The 23,248-nt window shown below is 43.4% G+C and overlaps 1 protein-coding gene across 10 annotated transcripts; it reads left to right on the top strand.

Annotated features, from left to right (window-relative positions):
- ubn2a (ubinuclein 2a) lies at positions 1-23,248 on the top strand. Of its 10 annotated transcripts, none has more exons than XM_079499411.1 (20): positions 1-764; positions 1,591-1,728; positions 2,662-2,760; positions 5,100-5,213; positions 5,884-6,005; positions 6,991-7,534; positions 8,234-8,304; positions 9,001-9,130; positions 10,688-10,794; positions 12,947-13,057; positions 13,668-13,814; positions 14,722-14,772; positions 15,806-15,848; positions 17,232-18,441; positions 18,891-19,174; positions 19,380-19,578; positions 19,938-19,981; positions 20,225-20,297; positions 21,264-21,332; positions 22,101-23,248. In XM_079499411.1, the coding sequence occupies exons 1-20, from the start codon at positions 441-443 to the stop codon at positions 22,145-22,147; spliced, it is 3,927 nt and encodes a 1,308-aa protein (XP_079355537.1). In that variant the 5' UTR covers positions 1-440; the 3' UTR covers positions 22,148-23,248. The 10 variants fall into 10 exon arrangements, 7 of the variants coding, with proteins under 7 accessions (XP_079355537.1, XP_079355540.1, XP_079355541.1 ...); XR_013789882.1 differs by having other exon boundaries at positions 2-764; positions 20,225-20,265; XM_079499413.1 differs by having other exon boundaries at positions 3-764; positions 18,903-19,174.

Raw genomic sequence — 23,248 nt, 5'->3', positions numbered from 1 at the left:
GATTGTCTTATCTTGTGTTGTGATAGGGGCGGGTTTTAGGGACGGAGGGGGCGGGCGGTGATTGGACACGCGCATTGGCGTTACGCCGTTTCCGTTCGGGGGCCGTACACGCGCAGGCCCAGTGTGACCTCACTAGATATTTTATTTACTCCCGAAAATCCAAGATGGCTCCTGTGAATGTCTGAGGTCCCATCATAGCAAAATTTGGAGGATGCAAGCAGCCAACGAAAAAACAACTTTTCCCCGACCATCACACCCCGTGGAATTCGCCTCGCGTGGCGCGGAAGCGTCCGTGACATCCATCTAGGCACCAAAGTAGCCGAAAACACCCCCCCACACCCCCCAAGTCCACAACATTCGGACTAGTTTCGGCTGAAGTAGCAGCAGCAGCTCTTCGCTGTCGCTGTCTGTCCGGAGCAGGAGGCAGAGAGCTCGTCCAAATGGCCGAGCCGAGAAAAGTACAATTTGTCACCCTCTCGGCCTTCGCAGCTGGATCAGCCACGGAATCTAGGAAACGCCGGCTGGAGGAGGAGGAGGCCGACGACGACGTCAACTTTGATGAAGAAGACGACGACGGTGAGGAGGAGGAGGTCGACGCGACAGCGACCGCTGGGGCAGGAGTAGCTGTTGGAAATGGTCGCCTCGACAGGGACAACAAGGCTGAGGCGAGGAAGATTACGATGCGGCTGAACCTCTCTCTCCGCGAGCCCAGCGATCACGCGTCCGCCGAGTTTAATTACGGCGAACTCGTCAAAAACATCCAGGTATGAGCTCTCTTTTTAGGGCCAGGGATCTGACTGGGAGTCTGGAGTTCATTTTAATGCACGGCGAAGTGCGAGTGACTTGTCATGGCTTTAGAGAGGGGGGGAAGTGCACCTTGTCCTTCCATGAACTAGCGTGGTGGTGGAAATGTCCATTCATGGACTTCACACAAAAGGACACCAGTTTCACCATTCATCCATCCGAGCCCCGTCCACCCTCCTCAGAGTGTAGTTGCAACTTCAGCTTGTGCACAGACATTGTGCTTTAGTTAGTTCAGTTGTTACACAGACCTCGTCCTCCGCACATGACACTGTCATCATGCTTATCTCGCCCTGCTACCTGTGTCTGTGTCCTACACACTTGCCCAGCAACAGCCTAGTCATACAGCCATTACAGCTCTTGAAAATGCCACATGCAGTTTGGCCCTCTGGCTGCGGGTGATAGATTAGAGAGAGCATTGCTGATGGAAGAAGTACCAGGATGTAGGAGCCAAGGCAAATGTCACTGTTGCTGTGCTATCAGATAATGACAGTGTTTTGTTTGCACAGTTAAGTTATAGATAATACTGGTTTTTAAAGCAATTAATGTGTTTCCACAGTGGACATTTTTATTTGGCAAAACTTGGACATGCACACATTTTATGCATTTGAGTTGAGTTATCATTATGTATATATTTAGATGCAGAGGAATGTGTTCCCCATATGTTAAAGCATTTTGTGTTTAATTTCAACCATTATTTGCACTTTTTTCGTAAAGGGTTTTATATGACTTTTTAAGTTTTCAACTGACATTAAGTGGTATTCATTAATGGTCTTGTCTTTATTACAGAAAAAGAATAGGCCCAAACCTCCAATTCAGGACCCTCCAATTCAGAATCCAGGCCTTAATTCCAGTGACCCCTTCAATGATGACGAGAGAGAGAGACTGCAGGTTGAGGCCTTGGCAAAAAAGTTTGAAGACAAATATGTAAGTTATTTATTTATTCATGAACTTTATAATCTGTGATCTGTCTGTTATACAACCAACCACAAATTGACCAATTCTATGTATATTATTATGTTTATGGTATTCAACGTGTATGCTTTATGCGTCTCGTTTTTGTTAGCCAATTATGTTGTGGGTAAAATATTATGTTGATTGTTCTTTTATGTTTTAATTATTCATTATTTTGTTTATATATTTAATCAGATGCCCTTACTAAGACAGACCTATAGGGGTTTCCGAAAATATTTTCAGTGTTCACTTACTTTAAAAACGAACCATTATGTTGAGGTTGCAATCAATAAAGTTATTGTATTATGTTCCATTGTGTGCATTATATCTTTAAATTCATGACTTATACTTATGAATGGAAATCTATTTTTAGCCCGTGTGCAAAGGCTAAACTTATGTAAGTTAGATAGCATTTTATGTAGATATAGCACTCTATAGTGAAGTCATAGTGTATACTCATAGCTTTACTGTACAGATTTTCTACAGTTAGACAGATGCTAGGTTCTTAGCTTCCTTTAACCCATTCTGGGCGGGAACCTCTTTTGGTGTTTTACCCCTTCAGGCCGGGAACCCATTTTGGGGGTCTGTACAGTATGTACAGTATTCAAAAATTACAAAGAATTGATGCTGCTATATAAATATTAGACGTTTTTCAGAGATCTTAGGTCAGGATTTAGAAGGATATTTAGAATCGGCCTCAGGCCAATATGATTCTGGATGACTATTTTTTTATGTATTTGATTTATTACCATGTGTTGTTCTTGCTTATTGTAAATCGTTCTGGATTAAGAGCGTCTGCTAAATTGTAAATTCTATTTTCTATTCTTCAAGGATTGTTTACCTCGTCATCTAAATGGAATGTCTGTTTCAATATTTGTACTTTGTTTTGACATTTTCATTTTGTAGAGCATCACAGGGGGGAAGAAGAAAGACAGAATGCAAGACCTGGTTGATATAGGCTTTGGTTATGATGAGACTGACCCATTTATTGACAACTCAGAAGCTGTGAGTATCTCCTACTCCATCAACATCCATGCCATTCTCCTTCATGTTCAAATTGTAATATATTTTTGACAGCTAAAACCTAATATGCATGGTTAAAAAACGTGATGTTGGCTCGGACTGCTGGTGTAGCGGTCCCGACTCCTAAGCTTACAATGTAGCCTGACAGCACGTCGCAGGTTCGAGTCTCACTCCCGGCGGCCTTTGCTGTGTCACTCCCCATCTCTCTTTCTCCCCATTTCATGTCAGCCTACTGTACTATATAGGCAATGCAAATTGGTTATTTCCAGCAGTTCACACCATCGTGAAAAACATTATAAATTAGGCTTAACTCTAAAGGGTGAGAATCACCAGACCTGATTTCGACCTGATCCTGATTCTTGTTTCATATAAAAAATGTCCAATATGTTGGAATATTATATATTATAATAAATGTATTGACATAAGTCTTTTTATATGGGTGCAGATGCAGTACTAAGTTCCGACACGTGTTTTGGTCCGATGGTCATTAGACAGACAACCTACCTCTATCCCTAACCTAACCATAACCGCAAGCACGGGAGCAGCACATGTTCGAGCGGTAGTCCGACCGTTCTTCCCTCATGTCGGAATAATACTCGGAATTGCGTCCGGATCCCGTTTGTAGCTTATTTCTGTGATTGGATTTGTTTTTCCAGTTACATTTGAAACTTCATGTGCATGTTGGCACCTGAACTGAACTGAATGTGCCAGTCTGAAATCACGACATAAATCATAACCGCCACGTCATAAATTTGTCTTCCTCATATCTACCCTAGAATGTGTTATCGTTTTTCATTTGATGGTTGTTCAGTATTCAGGGTTTAATACTTTGTAGCTGCTGCAATTTGTGTCTTTGTATGGATTTAGACTTAAAAAAAAAAAATTCAGTTACAATTTGTCTGACCCAAATGCTTCCAAAACTAGTTTTGTTGTCTCCACCAGGCCGAAGGCATGGGGAGAGAGTATGTTTTGCACTCCGTCCGTGTGTGTGTCCGTCCGTCCGTGTGTGTGTCCTTCCGTCCGTCTGTGTACAGCTAATCTCCGGCACCGTTAACCCGGCCGATGCCAAACTTTGCACACACACTCCCTGGATGCCAACGATGAACCTCTGCCCCACATTTTCCAGAACGGCCAGTTATAGCGCCACCATGAGGCAGCTTTTCACATTTTTGACCTACAACTGCACCGATCTGCGTGAAACCTTGCATGCACACTCCCTAGAGGCCAAGGACAAACCTTTGACCTGCATTTTCCGCATCTGCCTTTTATAGCGCCACCAGGAGGCCGACTTTTGTAAAACACATTTTTTGATATTACTCCTCCAGATTCTGTCCAAAAATCTCACAAATCGTTACACAGTATCTCTATGGTCATGTGCTCAAGTTGGATCTGTCCGATATTTCATATTCCATCCTAATTGGCTATAATTGGCTTTCACAGTTTGCAAGATTGCCCCGTTTTGAACAATAGCCTCAAATCATGAACGCAGCATGCAATTTACGTGAAATCTTTCACACTTTTTCTTACTAGGCTGAGGAATATATCCCACCCTTTTCACATTGGCCTGTTATAGCGCCACCAACAGGTTGATTTTTGCAAAACACATTTTTGGAACAAAATGCCTCAAATCATCAAAAAAAAAAAAAAACATCCTCCTAAACATCCTTGCCAAACATCACACACACTCCTATCCTCCTGGTGGAGACCTGTGCCCGGAAGGGCACTTTTTCTAGTTTTAAATGTTTTTTTGTGGCTTTCGCCTTTATTTTATATTTTTGGAGGGACAGACAGTAGGCTGACAGGAAATGGGGAGAGAGATGGGGGGGAAGACATGCAGTAAAGGCCGTCGGGATCGGGAGTCGAACCCGCGGCACACTGCCAGACTGGATTACCAGCCAAGGTGCCTGGACCACTGAGCCATGGCCCAGGCCACTAGTTTTGTTTTAATGTTGTGTTTTGTTTGCCTATTAAGATATTCCTGCCTCCCCGTCATCATTTAATTTGTGTATTTTCCAATCTACGAAAGCATGTTGCTTTTTGTTGTTCGGATTACAGTTAAAAAACAAAATAGTCAAAACATGTTTGGTTATTCTTCAGTTTGATGTGGGAAATGGCATTATAAAGCATTTGATATGAAGTAATTAGGATATATTGCCATGCCTGTCTTCATTGATGGTGGAATGACTTCGAAAGGTGTTAATGTTTTTAAATGTAGCGGTTGTTCTGTTGTTTAAGGATTTCTTATTTTGTTGATTTTCCCCTGTAATATTGACTAAATCTTTGCATAAAACACATGTTCTTATATGCACTTGTTTTTTCAGTATGATGAGCTTGTGCCTGCCTCTCTGACCACTAAGTTAGGAGGATTCTACATCAATACAGGCACACTGCAGTTCAGACCATCCTCTGACACTGAGGGAGAAGAGGGGGCCAAGGTGAGACTAGACACTAACACTAAGTTAAGAAAATGAATGTGTTTCTGCTATCATGGAAAAGCTGTGAAAGCCATGGAATTTGAAAATTGGGGTTTCCAGCCACATAAATATTATGGGGTAGATTTGGTCTTTTCAGCGATGTTCAAATAATTATACCCACATCACAAATGTACTTATTGCCAAGTCATAGTTGTAGCTGGTCAAAAGAAAGCATGGGATCATTAAATCGGCTAATGTTACTTTAGGAAGAAAATATATGGCAATACATTTGGCCTTGTGAAATTGTACTGCACTTCACACAAGTCAGGCAAACGTAATGAAATAAGGTTGGCAGAAATATGTTGGAACCCTACCCATGTACATACGCACACACACAAAAATCTGTGTGTATCCCCTTCCTACTTCTTTGGTTTGGTGGGCTTAGCCCACTGTATGAACAGCCACATGGCCAAAATGTAATTTGTGTTGGTTACAGGCAGCAGATAGTTAATGGTCTAAAGATGGCTGACAGGGCTGAAGCATCATGCCAAGAGACTCTACAGAAATGCTGGCCTACACACAAAGTTTGGCCTATTCTGTAAGGAACTGGACATAACCCACTGTGACGTTCTTTTGTTGTGCTACTTGCTGGAGTTGACAAAGGCCGTTCTGTTCTGTGTTCTTATTTCAGATTCTCATTGGTGACGATGATGATAATGATGATGATGAGGTGGTGATTAAAAGGAGGAAGAAGAAAGAAGTGAACAGTTTGGAAGAGAAGAAACCCAGGAAGAATAGAGTACCTAAACAAGGGTGAGCAGAGCACTGAGGGCTTTGGTAGAATGCCTCTAATAATAGAGAATGTTCTGTCGGTTAAAAGGTTTAATAATTTGGCCGTATACATGTTTGAATATATCATAGGCCCTCCGATACTGTAGTTTTCAAGGCCAATACCAATTTCCATATTTTGGAGCACAGGAAGCCAGATAAGCCAGCATCAACAGATTGTTTTTTCTCTCTATCAAAGATTATGATATCCATAATCAATATAGAGAACTCTATTGAGACGTATGTGCACAATGCAAATGCATTCTGTATGTTTGTTTCCTCTATTATTTTCTTATTACACCAGACAAGTAGCATCTTTATCTACTTGAAACAAACAAAAGCTTCACAAATTGGAAAACATTTGTTGGGGAGAACTAGAAACAGATCTGCTATAATGTTGTCTTTAGCTGCCGTTCCCGGTACAACATGGCTGTAGGTAGTTCATTACTAATGCTTGAATGCTCAAGATTTCTCTGACAAAATTGTTCTGTTCCTGGAACAGAACATTTTAGATGACTCATTTGTTAACATAATATTTCTCCATCTTTGACACAGTAATAATGCCCTACCATGTACAGTACATCTTTGCAATACTATGTTCTTATAATCTGTGCCCTCACTAGGGATGTGATATAAAGTCGATTTTCGACTCGTACTCATCTCGACTCAAAAATAGTTAATATATACCGGTATATATTTTTGTAATGGCTTGTTCAAAAACGAAATCAATGTTGCTGTTTTCAAAACTGTACAGGCACGTACCTTGTCGCCAAACAATAACAAAGCAATTGGAGGGACCGTACCATGAGACAGCTGCCTGTCACAAGTTTCAACAGTATAGTTGCATGTTTTCATTTATTGTTCCTCATCCGAGGTGACAATCCCCGATACGATCAAAGTGCTCCCCGAGTCCCGGGCCATGTCTTGTGTTGAGCTAAATGTCATTAATATTTACCCTTTTCTTCAACAGAGTACTGCCCCTCAGCCTCCACCGGCCGGAAAAGAAGAAGAGGAAGAAGCTGATGAAGGACTCGCTGTGCCTGGCGGCCATGCTCCGTCGCTTCACGCGGGAGAAGGAGGAGATGAGAAAGAGGAACCCCAACGCGTTGCACACGAGCCTGGTCAACAACCCACACTCGGTTGCTTCCACCAACCCGCTGGCATCCAACTCCTCTCATCTCCATGGCAACGCGGCCAACAGCGACATCTCTTTGGCCGACCTCACCTCGGACCCCGCCATGGTGTCACTGTTAGGATCGGCCAACGAGAAGGAACTGCAGGACCTCCTAGGCGATCTGGACTTCACCTTGCTGGACTCTCACTCTGCCCCGCAGCACGTTATGGCAACGGCTAGGGAGAACGGCCTTCTGGGAGTTGGAGTCCCAGCAAACAAAGCAGCAGCAGCAGGAGGTGCTGGCCAGGCACGGGGTCTGGGGGCTTCCAGTGGTCATTTCTCTCCACTGCCTGATGGACTGCCCGCTCCTCTTATCAAACGCATCGAGGACCTACGCACGGTGAGTCGACTGTTGCTTATTTCTGGACTCGAGTTTGTGAAATCATGTGGTCCTGTTTTATTAGTCATATGGCTGCAGTTAAAATTGATCCAGTCAGTAAATGTGTTCCAAGGACACAAGAGAAACCTTGTGTCTTTTATGTTCAACTGTCAGAGTTGAAAAGACTCCATGGATTCCACTTTAAGTCAGGGGTTCCCAGTGAGACCTTTCCACACCAAAGACCCCCTAATAGCCTTTATCTCTGGCTGCGTCTCCCTATTGCAAAGGCTTAAAAATACATAGCTGATCTACAAGCTCACAATGCATAACAATCGATTTTCCTCTGCTTTCTAATTGGCCCCTTGCCAGGGAACCATGACTTTGAAGACCTGTTTTTATAAAAGGAAAGTAGTGCAAATGTAAGGCACGAAGCGAACGCGGATAAGGAACTGAGGAATACATTTGGAAAGACAGAGTGGGGTAGAAAAGGGTGTATGGCTGAATTTCAGCATGATATGTTTAATGTGGATCTCTGTGTGATTTGTCTTATCGCTGTCTTGCAGAGTAGTGGGTGGGGGGGTAGATCTGGTTGCCCCTGTGAGATAACAGAATGTAGTGGTTATGTGCATGTGGTTATGTGTGTGTGTAGTGTATATGCCACATTGCCACTGTATGCGTGGATGTATGGAATGGTTGCTGACTCAGCTTGTTCTCCCGCAGGCCTCCCGTCAGTTTGATCAAGAGGGCCGGAAGAAATTCTTCACCCTGGACATGAATAACATCTTACTGGAGTGAGTGTGACAGCCTTTAAAGCACTATTAGCCAAGTTCTCTGCTCTTTCTCTCTCTCCTCTCGCTCTCTCTTTCTCCTGCTCTTTTGCCGTCTGTTGATGTCGCTTGAGACAGTTTTGTTTTCCATGGCTTAATATTTCGTTCCGTTTTGGATGTCGTGCATTTGATTCTCATTTCATCCTCATTCTCTCATGCCCCTATCATAATCTTTGACACGTATTTATCAGTTATACTTATTTTTCCACTATCCCTCTGTAGAGCTGTCCAATGCATTGAACATTGGAACGTTTCAATTTATATTTCTGTTTGCCTTTTTAGGCTTTGTAATCACAAATTCCACAAATTGCACAGGGCAGATATGACAAATAACTTGAATATACAAAAAAAAATCACTGAACCATTTAATAATTTTTTAATATTATTATTCTTTTCTATAAAATAGCGAAAACAGTTGTCTACAAGCTTACAACACGTCACTTTATTATGTGCTGTAAGCTTGTAGATCTGCTATTTCTGCAAATGTATGGACATTTTTCAACATGGAAATGAAAGTGATTATGCGACAAAGAATTGCAATTTCGCGATTATGCAATAATTGAGAGGCCTGTGACCCCTGAAATGTCACATTTTCCTCTCTATATCCCTTTATATAAGTAATGCCTTGTTCATTGCCATTGTCCCGCTCTCTGTCACCAGCATTGAGCTGCAGGTGCAGGAACAACCGCAGGAGGTGCGTTCTGCCATCTACTCCCACATGGAGGCCTTTGTGCCCTGCAACAAGGAGGCCCTCCTCAAACGCCTCAAGAAGTTGAGCCTCAACATCCAGGTCAGTCCTGCTCAGCCAAGGGAAAATGACATGTGCAACCCTTGTTGTGGAGTTTTTTTCTGTTTTTACTGGGTTGACCGTAAGCCATTACTCTTTCGAGAGAGAGAGGGAGAGAGAGGGCATTTAATAGAACAAACTAAATTTGGAAAGGTCAAGGGAAGTGCGTGCAGCAGGAATTGCCAGTCTCATGACTCGGTTACACGCTTTGTCATTGTTAGTCGGGATGATTGCTGGTTGCACGAGTTCCTTCAGTGAATTCACACGCAAACTCTCCGCTTCGATGATACTAGTGCTTCGGTGTCTACATGTACGTAGTAGGTCTGCTAACAAAATATGTATGAACCAAAATGTCTTTGATCATGGGCCACTACGGTGACATTCAATTCATCCACATAACCTTCCTCTTCCTCTGTTATGTCTACACTTCTCTCTCCTTATGTCCTCTCTCACTCTGCCCTTCTCTTCTTCCTGTTCTCTACATGTACCAAATGTATCTTCTTCTATCTCTCCTGTCCCTCTGCTCTGGATATTTCTTCTTTTTTTTTAATCTAACGGTAACCCCCACGTGCCTACCTCATCTCTCGCTCGCTCTCGCTCTCGCTCTCGCTCTCGCTCTCGCTCTCTCAACCCATCAAGACCGGGAAGGAAACTGTCACTTAAGACTTTAACCACTTAAACCATAATTTGATCCTTTGGCTATTAAAAAATAGCAAGATTTCTTTAAATCCTGAAAATGTGTGCAAAACCTTTTAACACATATTGTACATAGGACGTCTGTAAACGTCACAGGGACTCGAACCGAGGGGTACATACGTCTGTAGACGTCCTAGCGCATCCTCAATGATACCGGGCGAGAGAGGAATATTCTGAATTTTTTCCTTTTTTTTATTTGTCAGTTCGCCTTTCGGCTACCGTATGCTACGCTCTGAGCCCATGTTAGCTTACCGTTGACTTAGCTGTTAGCACGGCAGAAAGAATGACTCGTCTCTGCTAATCCAGGGCGCTCTCCGTGGTTTTGAACTGATCGATATACTGGCGCTTCATTTCTGCTCCTCATCCGTCTCTCCCGCAAAATATGAACGCTTTTTGGATCATATATTTCGCAGAACATTATATTTATTATATAAAACGATAGCAATGTAAGCTAGCAATGTAAAGCAAACCATTTTAGCGGATTGTTTCCGGGTCGTGGGGTTAAGAGTAAAAGCGGCCATGTCTTTCCGGCACCCCAGAGCTCCTATTTTGAAGGAATCCCGGCAACGGTTGTGTTGAGCAAAGTAGCAAACATTTTAACTCAATCTTTGCTTCAGAGGTTCCCTGGAACAAAATATTTTGAGATGGTGGTCTGTGGACAAATACATATAATTGTGGGGGGGGTCCATGACATGAAAAGGTTTGAGCACCACTGATATGGAAACCACAAAACGTTTAGGATTTTAGAAGACTTTTGTAGAATCATCCTCAGGTCTTAATGGGTTAATGTGTCCTTGTTCCTTCTCTCGCTCCTTTTCTCTCTCTCTCTCGCCCTCTTGTCTGACTCTTGTACCTGTGTTTCAGGATGACCGTCTGCGGACCCCGCTGTTGAAGCTGAAGTTGGCAGTTTGCAGCGTGATGCCGGAGCAGATAGCCCGCTACAACATGGACTGCCTGGCCAAGGCTGCCAAGTAGGAAACGTCCTCCTTCTTTCTCTGTGCAGTAACAAACAAACACAAATATCGGCAAAAACATGCTTTTCCATGATGACAGAACCCAGTCTCCAGGTTACACTTGTCTTGAACCCTATATACTAGAGAACAGCGGATGAGCTTTTTTGTCACCCGAATCCGCATGTGCATAATTATAATCCGCCCGTTATCCGACCGCAATTTATTAATTAATCCAATTTATTAATCCGCACCACCCGCAATCCGCTGCGCAGGGAAGCGCCCAGCGTATACAGTATAGCCAATCTACAAGCTCACAACGCGACGCTGCGACGCGTTGTGAGCTTGTAGATCGGCTATTTATACTACTTGTACAAACAATGTCACTCACCACTCTCTCTACAGTTCACCAATGTTACGTAGTGGTTGTATATATCCATTTCCATGGTAACACGCCGTCCACGTTTTCGCGACGTATTTTCATACAGCATATCCAGCGGTCATCGGCGGCAGGGTAAAGAACTTAATCACTCCCAGTCCCACGCCGAACGTATATTCCTCCCTTCTGTTTTACTTAGTTTTAAGTTTCTCTCAGACTCACTAGCTGCCTGTTAGCAACTTTAGCGTAGCTGCCTGTAGGAGACCACTGTGTTGTTGTGCAACAGGACCCAACTTCATAGGCGGCTAATTTGTGCCAGATCATGGAAAATGATTAAATTAAAATACTACTACCAACGCACGCACGCCGAGATTGTGTGCGTTTTAAAAGCTATAATAAGCATATTTATATACTTTATTATGCCATTACTTTATTTCCCGCATTATTTCACCCGCGGTTTATCCTATATTAATTTATAATAATATGAATTGACCCTAATCCACCCTAAACTGCGGTTCACCCGCGGCAACCGCGGCTAAATCCGCCACCCGCTGGTCTCTACTATATACAGTTTTCTTGGTGCAACAACCTGTATCTAGAACTATGGTAACTTAACAGTTTGACGGCCGCTAATTGTTTAATCCAGTGTTCCACCGCGCGTAAAACGCTATACCCGACATTTATTTAATGCGTTTAATTCGCCGTTTTAAAATAATTAAAAAGAAACAGCGGGTTTATCCGGGACCTGATGACGAGGCCATCGCGTTATGACGAAACCAGAAATCCAGTCATCTGGGCTGCTAGGGCTTCTGGGAAATTGAGCTCAATGTAAGTGGACGGGGGGTTTGTTTGGACTACAATGCCTCATAGAGGCGGTTCCTGTAGCGCATTGTAATGGCCGCTGTTGCTGATGATCAAAACATGCCGACGGACCATTTTTCGCCGGATTTTCGTCGTTGAAAGCTGCAAATACTTCAGCGTATGCTCTAAAGGTAATAAAACAATCTCGGCAGCGTAGAATATTTGATTAAATAGCGCGTAACGCGTTTTATGGAGTCAAACTGTTAAGGTTGTAATGGTAAATTAGGTAATACTGAAATATAATTTTATTGTCTAATAGTTTATGAAACTTGAGTGCCAGTGGGGGGTTACCCTGACATACAGTATATTGTACATCATGTATATCTTGAGATTATTATGTCCCTGGCCCGCGTACTGTGGCATTTCATAGTTGTTACATCCCAAGCCTCACATCACCATCTCAATTTCACTGCTGACTACTAATAGAATGCTCTGTGCATGACTGCAGAGCATGGGATAAGTGTAGTTGATTTCGTCAACTAACAATATGACAAATGTTCGACTATCTTATGAAAACTACATAAAAACTAAGCTATGGTGACTAAAACTAGACTAAATATGTCAATTAATAAAAACTAGACTAAAATGTTTGGGAGGGACTACTAGTGGAGAAGAGATCCAGTTGAAGTGAACTAAATTACAAATCATTTTATGTTTGGTTGCATGCTGAAAATAGAAGATGTACAACCTCAAAATGCGATCGGCTGTTTTCATGCAACCAATAGTAAAATTCGGGGAATAATGACGCCATCAAGGCCCACCAAAATACATTTTAGTCGACCAAAATCATATATTTATTAGTTGACTAAAACTCTTCAGGTGACTAAAATATGACAAACTAAATAGAATTTTATTAAAAATACTAAAACTAAATCCAAATTTGCTGTCAACACTAATTTATTGTTTGTTTTGTGTGTTTTGTTTGTCTTGCAGGCAGCAGTCAGAGGAAGGTGAGAAGAATGGATCAGAGGAAGATGATGAGGAGAAACCAGGGAAGAGGGTGATGGGCCCACGGAAGAAGTTTGTCTGGGATGACAAACTGAGGTAATAACTCAATTACCCCGATTAGCAGGTCCAGGCATCATGTGCTGTTTGCTCATAGCGTCATGTTTGAGTCCAATTTATGACCTTTTCATGAATCCTTTTTTAGCCACATTAGAAAGATTTACACAAAAACATGGGGGAAAGAAAATGGTATTTTAAAATGTTTGTGTGCATTGATTGGCTGGCTGGAGCATTACAGCTAGCAGAATATCTAAATGTTTTTCAGTCATCGGCATGACCATATTTTGTGTTGTGTTAACTTTCACATGTATAGCAGCATCACAGACATGTGGTGAAGCCCTGATTTAGTCATACAAAATAGCCAATCTACAAGCTCATAATGCATCACAATGGGATATGCTTTGAGCTTGTAGATCTGCTACGGGACACCATTGTATGACGGAAAATCATGATTAAGCGTAACTAGTGCAAAGGTCACATTGATTGTGGCATGGAAATATTCCAGTAGAATAGTAAGGAGAAACGGAATGAGCAAAGACATTCTTTTGGATCAATTTCAAGTGAAAGTTTCCTGTTTTTCAAGCTATAACAATGTGCGTGGAATCATGTTATTGTGTGTGTGTGTGTGTGTGTGTGTGTATGTATGTAGGAGTCTTCTGTGCAGCTTGGTGCGAGTGAAACTGAGCTGCTATGAACTGGAGATTAACCAGTGCTCTCTCACTGTGGAGGAATACCTCAAGGCCTTCATGGAGAATGAAGTCAAACCACTGTGGCCCAAGGGATGGATGCAGGCCAGGTGTGTGTGTGTGTGTGTGCACACTTGCATGTAATTAAAAATAGCTGATCTACAAGCTGATCTACAAGCTGATCATGTCACGATGAGACGTATTGTAGCCCATTTTCGCAGAACATTATATTTATTATGCCTCACAATAAGGCTACTGATTATGTAATGAATGTAGCTCTTTGAGTTTTTGAACACATCCCTGCATTGGGTGATGTATTACAAGTGACTTGTGTCCTGCAACATTGACTATAATATTATCACATTGAGTGCCGCCTGGTGGACAAAAGTGGTGGTGCTTGGGTGCCGGGTGTTTTCAGGTTATTCCACTATGACTCTCGTCCGGTTTTGTCTTCCATCTTGAATGCTAAAGCATTAGCGTTAATGCTACCGAGCTAAAATAAGGCCAATCCTTGCTCTAGAAAACGCCAATGTTCCCATCGCGCTCACCGGATAATCAGAAAAGACCTCCGAACATCGACGTTCTGGCTAACACCACGGACAGCGCATTAGTTTCCGAGAGAAAAGCCTGCAAAGGCGTGGCCTAAAACAGAGGCTAATGGCTATTGAGAAAACACACCAGTGCGGACGGGGCCCTGGCAACCGTGCATAGCAACCGGAGCGGTTCAAAAAATGAAACGCAGCGAGGGAATGCTATAGTGATATCAAACGCCTTAAGACGAGCCTGCTTGTCATCTGTACCCAGTCTCAGGTAGGTCTTGGACAGGTATACAAGTCATACGGATTCAACCATAGAGCTATAAAGGATAGAGACCGAACCGGAGCGTTAGCCCCCCCCCCCCCCCCCAGACATTATGATAATATGGTTGCATTTCTTCCATTCCATTTTGAACCCGAAATCAAGAAATTACTGATCCATGATCGCTTATCATTCTGTGCCCCCCTCCTCTCTCCTCAGGATCCTGTTGAAGGAGAGTCGTATGGTACACGCTCACCTCACTGGAAACCTGTAAGTATTCACCTTCCTAAATTAACTTCCTAAATTAAACCCATTTTGACCTGAGGCCGATTCTTAAAAAAATGACAGTTTTCTTAAAAAACGATGTTTCTATGTAAGTGGTGCTCAACCTTTTTCATGTCAAGGACCCACAGAATTATCTGTATTTGGCCGTGGACCCCCATCGGAAAATATGTTGTTCCAGGTACCCCCCACCCCCAGAAGAATATTTGAGTTAAAAACATTCACTGTGAAAGAATATATATTCAAAGATGTGCGCCACATTTTCACGATTTTTCAAAAACAGCAGATCTACAAGCTTGTATGAGCTTGCAGATCTGCTATTTTTCAACAGCTAAAGTATAACATAATGCTTGAAACACCAAAAGGGGTTCCCGTTTTGAATGGGTTAAGGTCTGAGTCCGTAAGAATAACACCTGGGCACTTCTAGGGCAGTCAACGATTATACATTTAAGCTGCCGATTGTCACACAAATAATTGAGATGAATGATTAAATGGTGTTTTTTTTTTTTTTTGCATTGAACAATGGAACGTTACAATTTGTATTTCTGTTTGTATAATCACAAATTGCACAGGGCAGATAACTTAAATATACAAAGATCACTGACACATTTAATATTTTTGTATATTATTTTCTTTCCAAAGAATTTACAAAATAGCGGTTATGTAATAATTGTGACAGGCCTGGGCACTTCAAGAGAGATGTTTCGACTTGCATCTTGCTCAGAGTCAAACCACGCGAGTCGAAGCGTGAGTCACCCCTGCAAAAATAATGGATATGGGCAGACTGCAGACCAGTCGAGTGCTCCAGTGTTTTATTTGGGTATTCTCTCCTGAAGTGCCCAGATCTTATTCTTTCTGATCTGTTGAGCTGTTGGACTTCTCTTTCTACCTATGTCTAATAAGTCTTAAGTTGCTTTTTTATGAAGAGAGTGATGAAATATGGTATCTAAAAAGCAACAAATATAAATAAAGCAACTATAGTTTAGGTAGCTAAATACCCAGCTTATATTTCTCCACCCAGAGTCAAGAGGAGAATGGTGCCAGGGCCAAAGGCTAAAGCCAAGGTGAGTACTAACTTAGTAGGTTCCTCATTCAGTGTCCTCTTCCTCAGATGCAATACAGATGGGCAATCTAGCAAACTATCAAAGTCCATTTACATGTTCTCATATTGTTATCTACCGTGTCATACTACCACAACATTATTATGAGGATGGAATTTTTAACCATGTAACCCTACACTATAGCCACTTTTAGACGGCAACGGTCTCCAGATAAAACGGCAAAGTCCCGTTGCGTTCTCATTTTTTATTCAGCTTTTACATGTAGTAAACGCTGAATACGCTGTAGTGTACATGTCATGCCAGGTCGCTAGGTGGCAGTGACGAACTGCCAGATAGACCAGGCACCAATGTACAAGAACCAGTTCCTTTCTACTTCCTATCATAAGGCTTTTTGTTTACATCATCATTTGCAATCTTAATTTGTAAAGGCCATGCACTCCAGTGAATAGCATAGCATTTTAGTTACAGTTTTCATGTAATGTTTTATTTATTTGTTACACAAACATGTGTGTTGTAGAGCATCATTTAAAAATGCTTAATTGGTAGTTTTAATGTGCAAATGAATAGTTTTTCAATGGATTCGGTTTACTCTAGTCTAGAGGGTACTCTTATTTTGAAGAGATCGTCCACCGGAAGTCTTATATCTGCTAGATAATATCTGCCAAAAGAACACTGCCTCATTTACATTCTCCATTGCTAGTCGGTACATTTGTATTTGTAGGATGAGCGGGGCGAGGGAGTGCTGGCTCGTTCTAGGAAGACGCCGTTCTCGTCTAAGGGGACCCCAGCAAACAATGCTTTATTTTGCCGTTTTCTATGGGCAGCGTTCTCGTGAAAAGGGGGTCTAAGATGACTGGGGTCCCCCCCCATCATGTATCTATCTCGTGACCTTTTTTGCCTTTATCTCTAGAAAATAGGTGGTCTAAAGGCTCATAATGCTATATATTGTGACACTGTGAGATTGTAGATCTTCTACTATCTCTCAATGTTCGCCTATATTTGACCAATATTATGGCATGCCCAGAACAGAGACATGGTTAACACAATCAGTCGGGGAAGATTACGATAAAGTCGCTGATGATTGCTCGCTTCATATTTTGAACGAGAGGCATGTTGAAGTCAGAAATGAAGAGCTTAGTATATCCATCTGGTCAAAACCACGGAGAGCTCCTTAGATTACGCGCGTCAAGCCTTTCTTTAAATGGGTTAATGGTTAATAGTTTGGGTCGGAGAAGGACTCTTTTCATCTTGTATGCTTTTGACATCTTTAAAATTGACTGAATATACTGTATTATGCGCAGGTACATAAATATTCAATCAAATTAAAGGGATAATGCTGGGTCTGTTCCTTGCATATCTAAACGCGTGCTGCCTCCTGTTCCCCAGGATGGCCTGTGGATCCAGAGGCCTCCTCTCTCCATGGGAACCTCCATGCCACACCGGCCCTCCTCCTCCCCCTCGGAGCCCATCTGTCTGTCGGACTCCCTGGACGAGGACCTGACCGCTCCCTCGCTGGACTCCATCTCCCACGCCTTAGCCCTGTTTGGCGGCGGCGGCTCCTCCAAGGGCATGGGCCACTCGGACAGCCCCCTGTCCCCCCCGCCCCTCCAGATGCCCGCCTCGTCCCCTCCCTCCGTTGCCCCCCACTACTCTTCCTTGAGCACACAGCCGTCTGCCTCCTCGGCCACTTCCTCGGTGCAACATTCCCTCTTCAAGACGGAGAGCGTTCCCCCGGCGGGTACGCCGACTCCCACTCCACCTTCCGCCGTTTCTACCTCCTCCCCCTCCTCCACTGCTTTGACCTCGGCCTCCATGGCTCGCCTGCAGATGGCGGGCTTGTCGTCGCTGTCCTCCAGGCCCATGGACGTCAGCTATGGGCTCGTCAAGGGACCCGCCGGCGCCGGCCAAAATCAGAGACACATCACCATGGTGACGCCCACTCACCGGCCGGGCTCCGCGCTGCCGGGAGGGAGCAACAGACTCCACCCGCAGCCCTCCCCGTCGCCCCCCAAACAGCGCCCTCCTCCTACCTCTTCCCCTCTCCTGCCCCCCCACCAGAAGGGCTTCGCCAGCTCTCAGGTGGCGAGCAACAACCCCCACGGACTGACCAAGAACGGTGCCAATAAAGCCGGTGTCATCAGCAGCACCAACGGCGGCGCCATGAGCTTCGGCGTCCCCACAACCTCCGCCCGCTCCAACTCCCACTCCCACCCGTGCTTGCAGACGTTCTCCCCGGTGGCAGCCCACTCCCACTCGTCCCCGCAGGGTAAAGCTCACCCTCCTCTGCCCGGTCAGCAGCAGCAGACCCCTCAGCACCATCACCACCTCCACCAGGCCAACTTCATCACCCCCATGCAGGCCACGCTCACCAAGTCGTCCCACAGCAGCAACGCCTCGCCCATCATCAAGCTCACCCCACGGCCTCCCGCCCCCACCCCCACGCCCCCCTCGTCCTCGTCCTCCTCGCCCTCCCCGGGCTCCTCGCCCTCTCACTCACTCTCCCACCAGTACTCCTCCGCCAAATCCCCCGGCGGCTTCCGGCCCCCGTTCAGCCAGGGAGGGAAGCAGCAGAGCCAGGGCAACTACAGCTTTGCAGGTATGGCTGTGTCACCATTACAAATTTAAGTAGACGCTTAATTATCACAAAAATAATTGCGATTAACAATTTAATGTGTTTTTTGCATTGAACATTGGGAAAGTTACAATTTGAAATTCTGTTTGCCTTTTAGGCTTCGTAATTGCAAATTGCACAGGGCAGATATGACAAATCACAATATAATAGTATAATATACAAAGAAATCACTGACACATTTCATCATTTTTAATATATATTTTTCTTTCCAAATAATTTACAAAATAGCGGAAATAGTTGATCTACAAGCTTACAACACGTCACGAAGTGATATGTTGTAAGCTTGTAGCTATTTCTGCTATTTTTTAGATTATTTTTTTTGTTAATATTTTTCAACATGGAAATGATTGACGATTATAATTGTGATTATCTCAAATAATTGTGATTAGGCGATGATGTAATAATTGTGACAGGCCTATTCGCAGGAGGCCAGAAAGTCGCCAACAGCAGCAGCGTCAACAACGGCAGCAGCAGCTCCAGCAATCACAGCATGGGAGGAGGAGTCGTGTCCTGCGCCAGCAGTCGCCAAGAGCTCACCCCCTCCCCTTCCTCGTTGGTCTCGTCGGCCAATCACGGTCAGAGGCAGAGGGCCGCCACGGGCGGGGCAGGCCAGGGGTCCAAGGCGGGAGGTGGCGGGCGAGTGTCGTCGTCCGGTACCCTGTCCACAACATCCTCTGTAACCTCACACCTCTCACAGGTGAGATGGCATGTTGTAGTGATGGACAATATGAAGTTGGCATGCCGTTTTATGTTTTTGACTCTTTTCCACTAGGACAGTGGTTTTCAACCAGTGAGTGGTCCGGGGACTACCATCACTTGCCCTACCTTTTTAACACTTTTTTTTAGCAAAACAATATCACTTAACACCCACTTTAAGCATAACCCGTCCATTCTTCTTCCAGGTAACAGCTGGCAGTGCCCTCCTGGGCAACCCCGCTGCTCTGCCACTGAGCTTTGGGATGTTGGGCGGCCTGGTGCCAGTCACACTGCCCTTCCAGTTCCCCTCGCTGCTTAACTTCACCACTCCCGGAGCACCGGTGGCCATGGGTACGGCCGCCAGTGCCACCTCAGGATACTCCCTATCGCCGAATGAGCTAATGGGTGGGTAGAAGAAGAGCTCAACAGGAAACAGTCATGCTAACAGTCTTTTAATAGTGGGATGAACTACTTAATGCCTGAGCTTTAGAGATAAAAAAAAAAAAAGCTCTTATTAAATCAAATTCGTCTCTGTAAAAAAACAGAGAAACACTTAAAACTGCTTCACAACAATGGTTTGTATAATTAATAGATTAGCTGGAAACTAGGTTTTGTGGGTTACTACACACTATGATACATTGCTTTCACCTGGTTGTTACACAGACAATTTCCCTGACATTGAATTGACTTGGAATCAGTTTATTGTCCAGGTATAAAAATGAGGTAAAAATGAGGAATTTGAATTTGTGCATTACTCTCAACAGACAAATCTATACAACAGATGAGAGTAAAAAATAAATACAAAAAGGTATAGTACATTGTATATTCGATATTGTAAAGGTATAGTACATTGTATATTAGATATTGCACAAACAGGAGCAGTGGAGGAACTTAGGAAGTATTTTCTTTGTTTCCTGGCATGTTTTACAGACATTGCATTGATATTACTGACCGATTTTCTTTTCAAATCTCTGATATAAATAGCGGTACTTTTATGCTAAAGAAAAATGCACTGCGTGACTCTTCCCAATGTTTTTTTGTTCTTTTTTAGGCTTGTTGCCTTACTGAAACATTGCTGCAGGTGGACACTATGTATGTCCAAAAATCTACACTCACAATGTGTTGTGAGTGTGTATATCTGCTATTTTCACTACTTTTGTAATAGTAATTTATTTTATAATGAAAAATGTCCAAATCAGACTTACTGTGACCAGATGAACATGCAAAACAAACTCCCAACAGCCATGACCTTTCCTTTAATGCCACCCTCAGGTCAAAATGTTGCACACATGATATCTGATAAAGTAATAGACAAATTACGACTGTGGCTCAGGAGGTAGAGCAGGTCGTCCAATGATCCATGGGTCGGCGGTTCGAATCCCGGCTCCTCCTGTCTACATGTCGAAGTGTCCTTGGGCAAGACACTGAACCCCAAATTGCTCCCGATGTGCTGGTTGGTACCTTGCATGGCTTCCACCGCAATCGGTGTATGAATGTGTGTGTGAATGGGTGAATGTAATGCACTATGTAAAGCGCCTTGGATAAAGGCGCTATATAAAAACACCATTTACCATTTACAGATTGAACCCTGCTTATTTAGATTTTTATTTGTTTCCTTTTATTTCACTTCAAAACTTCTGCTGTTTACAATTGTATCAGTACCACACGCACACTCATTGTCACTTTTCTGTTCTTTTTTGCTCTAGCCTAGCAGATGCTAGCGGCCTAGCATTTAGACCCTTAAGCCAAACCACACTAAAGGGTCTGGTTGGGACAATACTGTTTTTAAGGTAGACCACACCAATGCAACTCATTGCAACTCAATGAGTTCCGCGTATCTGTGTCACACACCGTTACGGAAGTATAACAGCACTACCTTCCACTGTGGCTCTCTGGAATTCTCACTGTGACCACCAGTCTTTTCCCAGTTCCTTTCATCTCTCTCTTTTGTGCCCATCCTGGTGACCTCTCCCTTTGTATTCGCAACCATCTCACTCTTATACTTTCATTCCTCATGTTGACATGTCATTATACCGCCTTTTCTCGCCACCCCCTCTCATCTGTGCCTTCCTCCCTCCATCTCTCCTCAGATCTATATAAGAGTCTCCAGTCGGGGGCGCAGGCTGCCCTACCTCCTCACTTGCAGCTTGCTTTCTCAGGTAATCCTCACTCCTCCTCCTTTAGAAGTTCCTTCCTACCCAGTTCCTCCTTCCCACCAAGGACTGTCTAAAGAGGACGAGACACGAAGACCGTACGGGCGACGCCATGTTGCTCCATGGTGCTCCATGGAAGGAAAGAAACATGCGCAGTTGAGACCAAGGAAGCTGAACGCGGAAGTGTTGGCTGCATATAGCCCATTGCGCATGTTTCTTTCCTTCCATGGAGCACCATGGATTTATTTTTTTCAAAAAATCTGGTGGGAGGGGTCGGCTCATAGCCGTGATTCTCAATGTGTATTGGTTCCTGGGGCTCCCCAACAAAATGAATTAGCCTTGTCTCGCTCTAGCGCACGTAGGCTGTCACATACTTTTTGCCGTGTGTGAGAGCGAGAGAGAAGCGTCCTGTGTCTGTCTCGCGCATGTATCACGGGAGACGTCACGTCAAAATGAATTGGAATAAAAACAAATGTAGCCTATGTATCGGGTCTGGATCGCATCTTGGTGAACCCTTGCAGTGTGATTCCATGTCTGCGATCAATCGTATAGTGTGTATTAGATGTTATGACAGCCGATTTCAAAAAGAGACTTGTGTAGAGACTTTGCTGGTTTGGCAGACAGTTTGACTATCCAATGGAGTTGGTTTTTGCCCAAAGCGCTTTTTAATACTTTAATAACCTGAAAAATGGAGTTGGCTGGTTTCTGCTGGACGATATGCTTTTCAGAAACCCGTTTCTGTTTTAACGATGGTGTCCTCTCTCCTCCAATCAGATGCGAACCAAAGCCAGGGTGGAGACATGAAGCGAAAGTCCCACTGACCAATAAGGGCAGCAGATGCCGCGACCTGATAGGTGACATCAGCGCTTCCTCGAGACACCCCACCAATAGGAATCTTCACTTTGATGGACTAACATGAATCATGCTTATGTAATACAGGACCTAAAAATGGACATGGATAAATAAAACAGAAGAAAAAATAATAATTATAATAATCAATGTACCCTCACTATGACAGAAGATGAATTCATTTAAATGTATTTTCTAATTACCGGGTATTAGAATAAGTCATTGGGGTGAATGATGAAACATTTATTTTTGTTCTGCTTATTTTTTATAATTTTCTTTTTTAATTTTATGTCAACATGTTTACATACGACGACCTTGATCACTGTGGAATGAGTGCAAGCTAGATGGCGGTACAAGACGGTAGTCGTACGCTACTTAATATGATTTTGTATTTAAGCATATGTGGAATAGTGGAACTCTTTTGTTCTCTTAGTACAAACATGAAAAAACAAGATTTAAAGAAATTAATTTCTTATTTTTTTCCCCTGTCCTTTGTCTCCGATGTGGGAATCGTTGTGTGTCCATAGAATTTTATTGTTGGAGTTCACCTCTGCTCCCACAAATGACTGTTAAGTAGTAGCTTATATTAATATTGATAAATTATTTGTGATTTTACACAGGGACAAAAAAAAGTATGTGCGAGTGAAAGAGCAGGTATTGATTTGAATGTGTGTGGGTGTGCATATATAGATGATATACTGTATTTTCCAGGTTACTTTGTACCAGTGGTTGAGATGGCATACCCACTTCTGTGTGTGTGTGTGTCCCCTCTCTTGCTCTGTGTGTCTTTGGTGCTGTATCACACTGGACTTTTTCTGGGGGGGGGGGGTGGGGGGGGGGATGAAAACGAAAAACTTGAATTGCAAAGTACAACTCCTCTTCTGGTTAGGGGAGTAAGTTACAAGAGAGGGGAGAAATGTGAGACTGTAGCCTACTTGAATTTTTTTTTGTGAATTCAGATTTTTATTTTATTTTACTTTTCTCTGCTTATAATGTCAACTCAACAGACTCAAAACTCAATATAACACAGCGCCTTAGTTTGTATAAAAAAAATAAAAGTTTGAAAAGATCTA

This window comes from Electrona antarctica, assembly GCF_951216825.1.
Source record: "Electrona antarctica genome assembly, chromosome: 4".
In the NCBI taxonomy this organism is placed as follows: Eukaryota; Metazoa; Chordata; class Actinopteri; order Myctophiformes; family Myctophidae; genus Electrona; species Electrona antarctica.
Note: the sequence above shows the minus strand (reverse complement) of the source record. Positions and strands in the feature narration are given on the sequence as shown.

Bases quoted from the DNA above. Each gene is read 5' to 3' on its own strand.
- ubn2a (XM_079499411.1), top strand. From the start codon at position 441: ATGGCCGAGCCGAGAAAAGTACAATTTGTCACCCTCTCGGCCTTCGCA. The intron at 10,795-12,946 runs GTAGGAAACGTC...TTTGTCTTGCAG, and splicing joins TGCCTGGCCAAGGCTGCCAA to GCAGCAGTCAGAGGAAGGTG. The intron at 13,815-14,721 runs GTGTGTGTGTGT...CTCTCTCCTCAG, and splicing joins AAGGGATGGATGCAGGCCAG to GATCCTGTTGAAGGAGAGTC.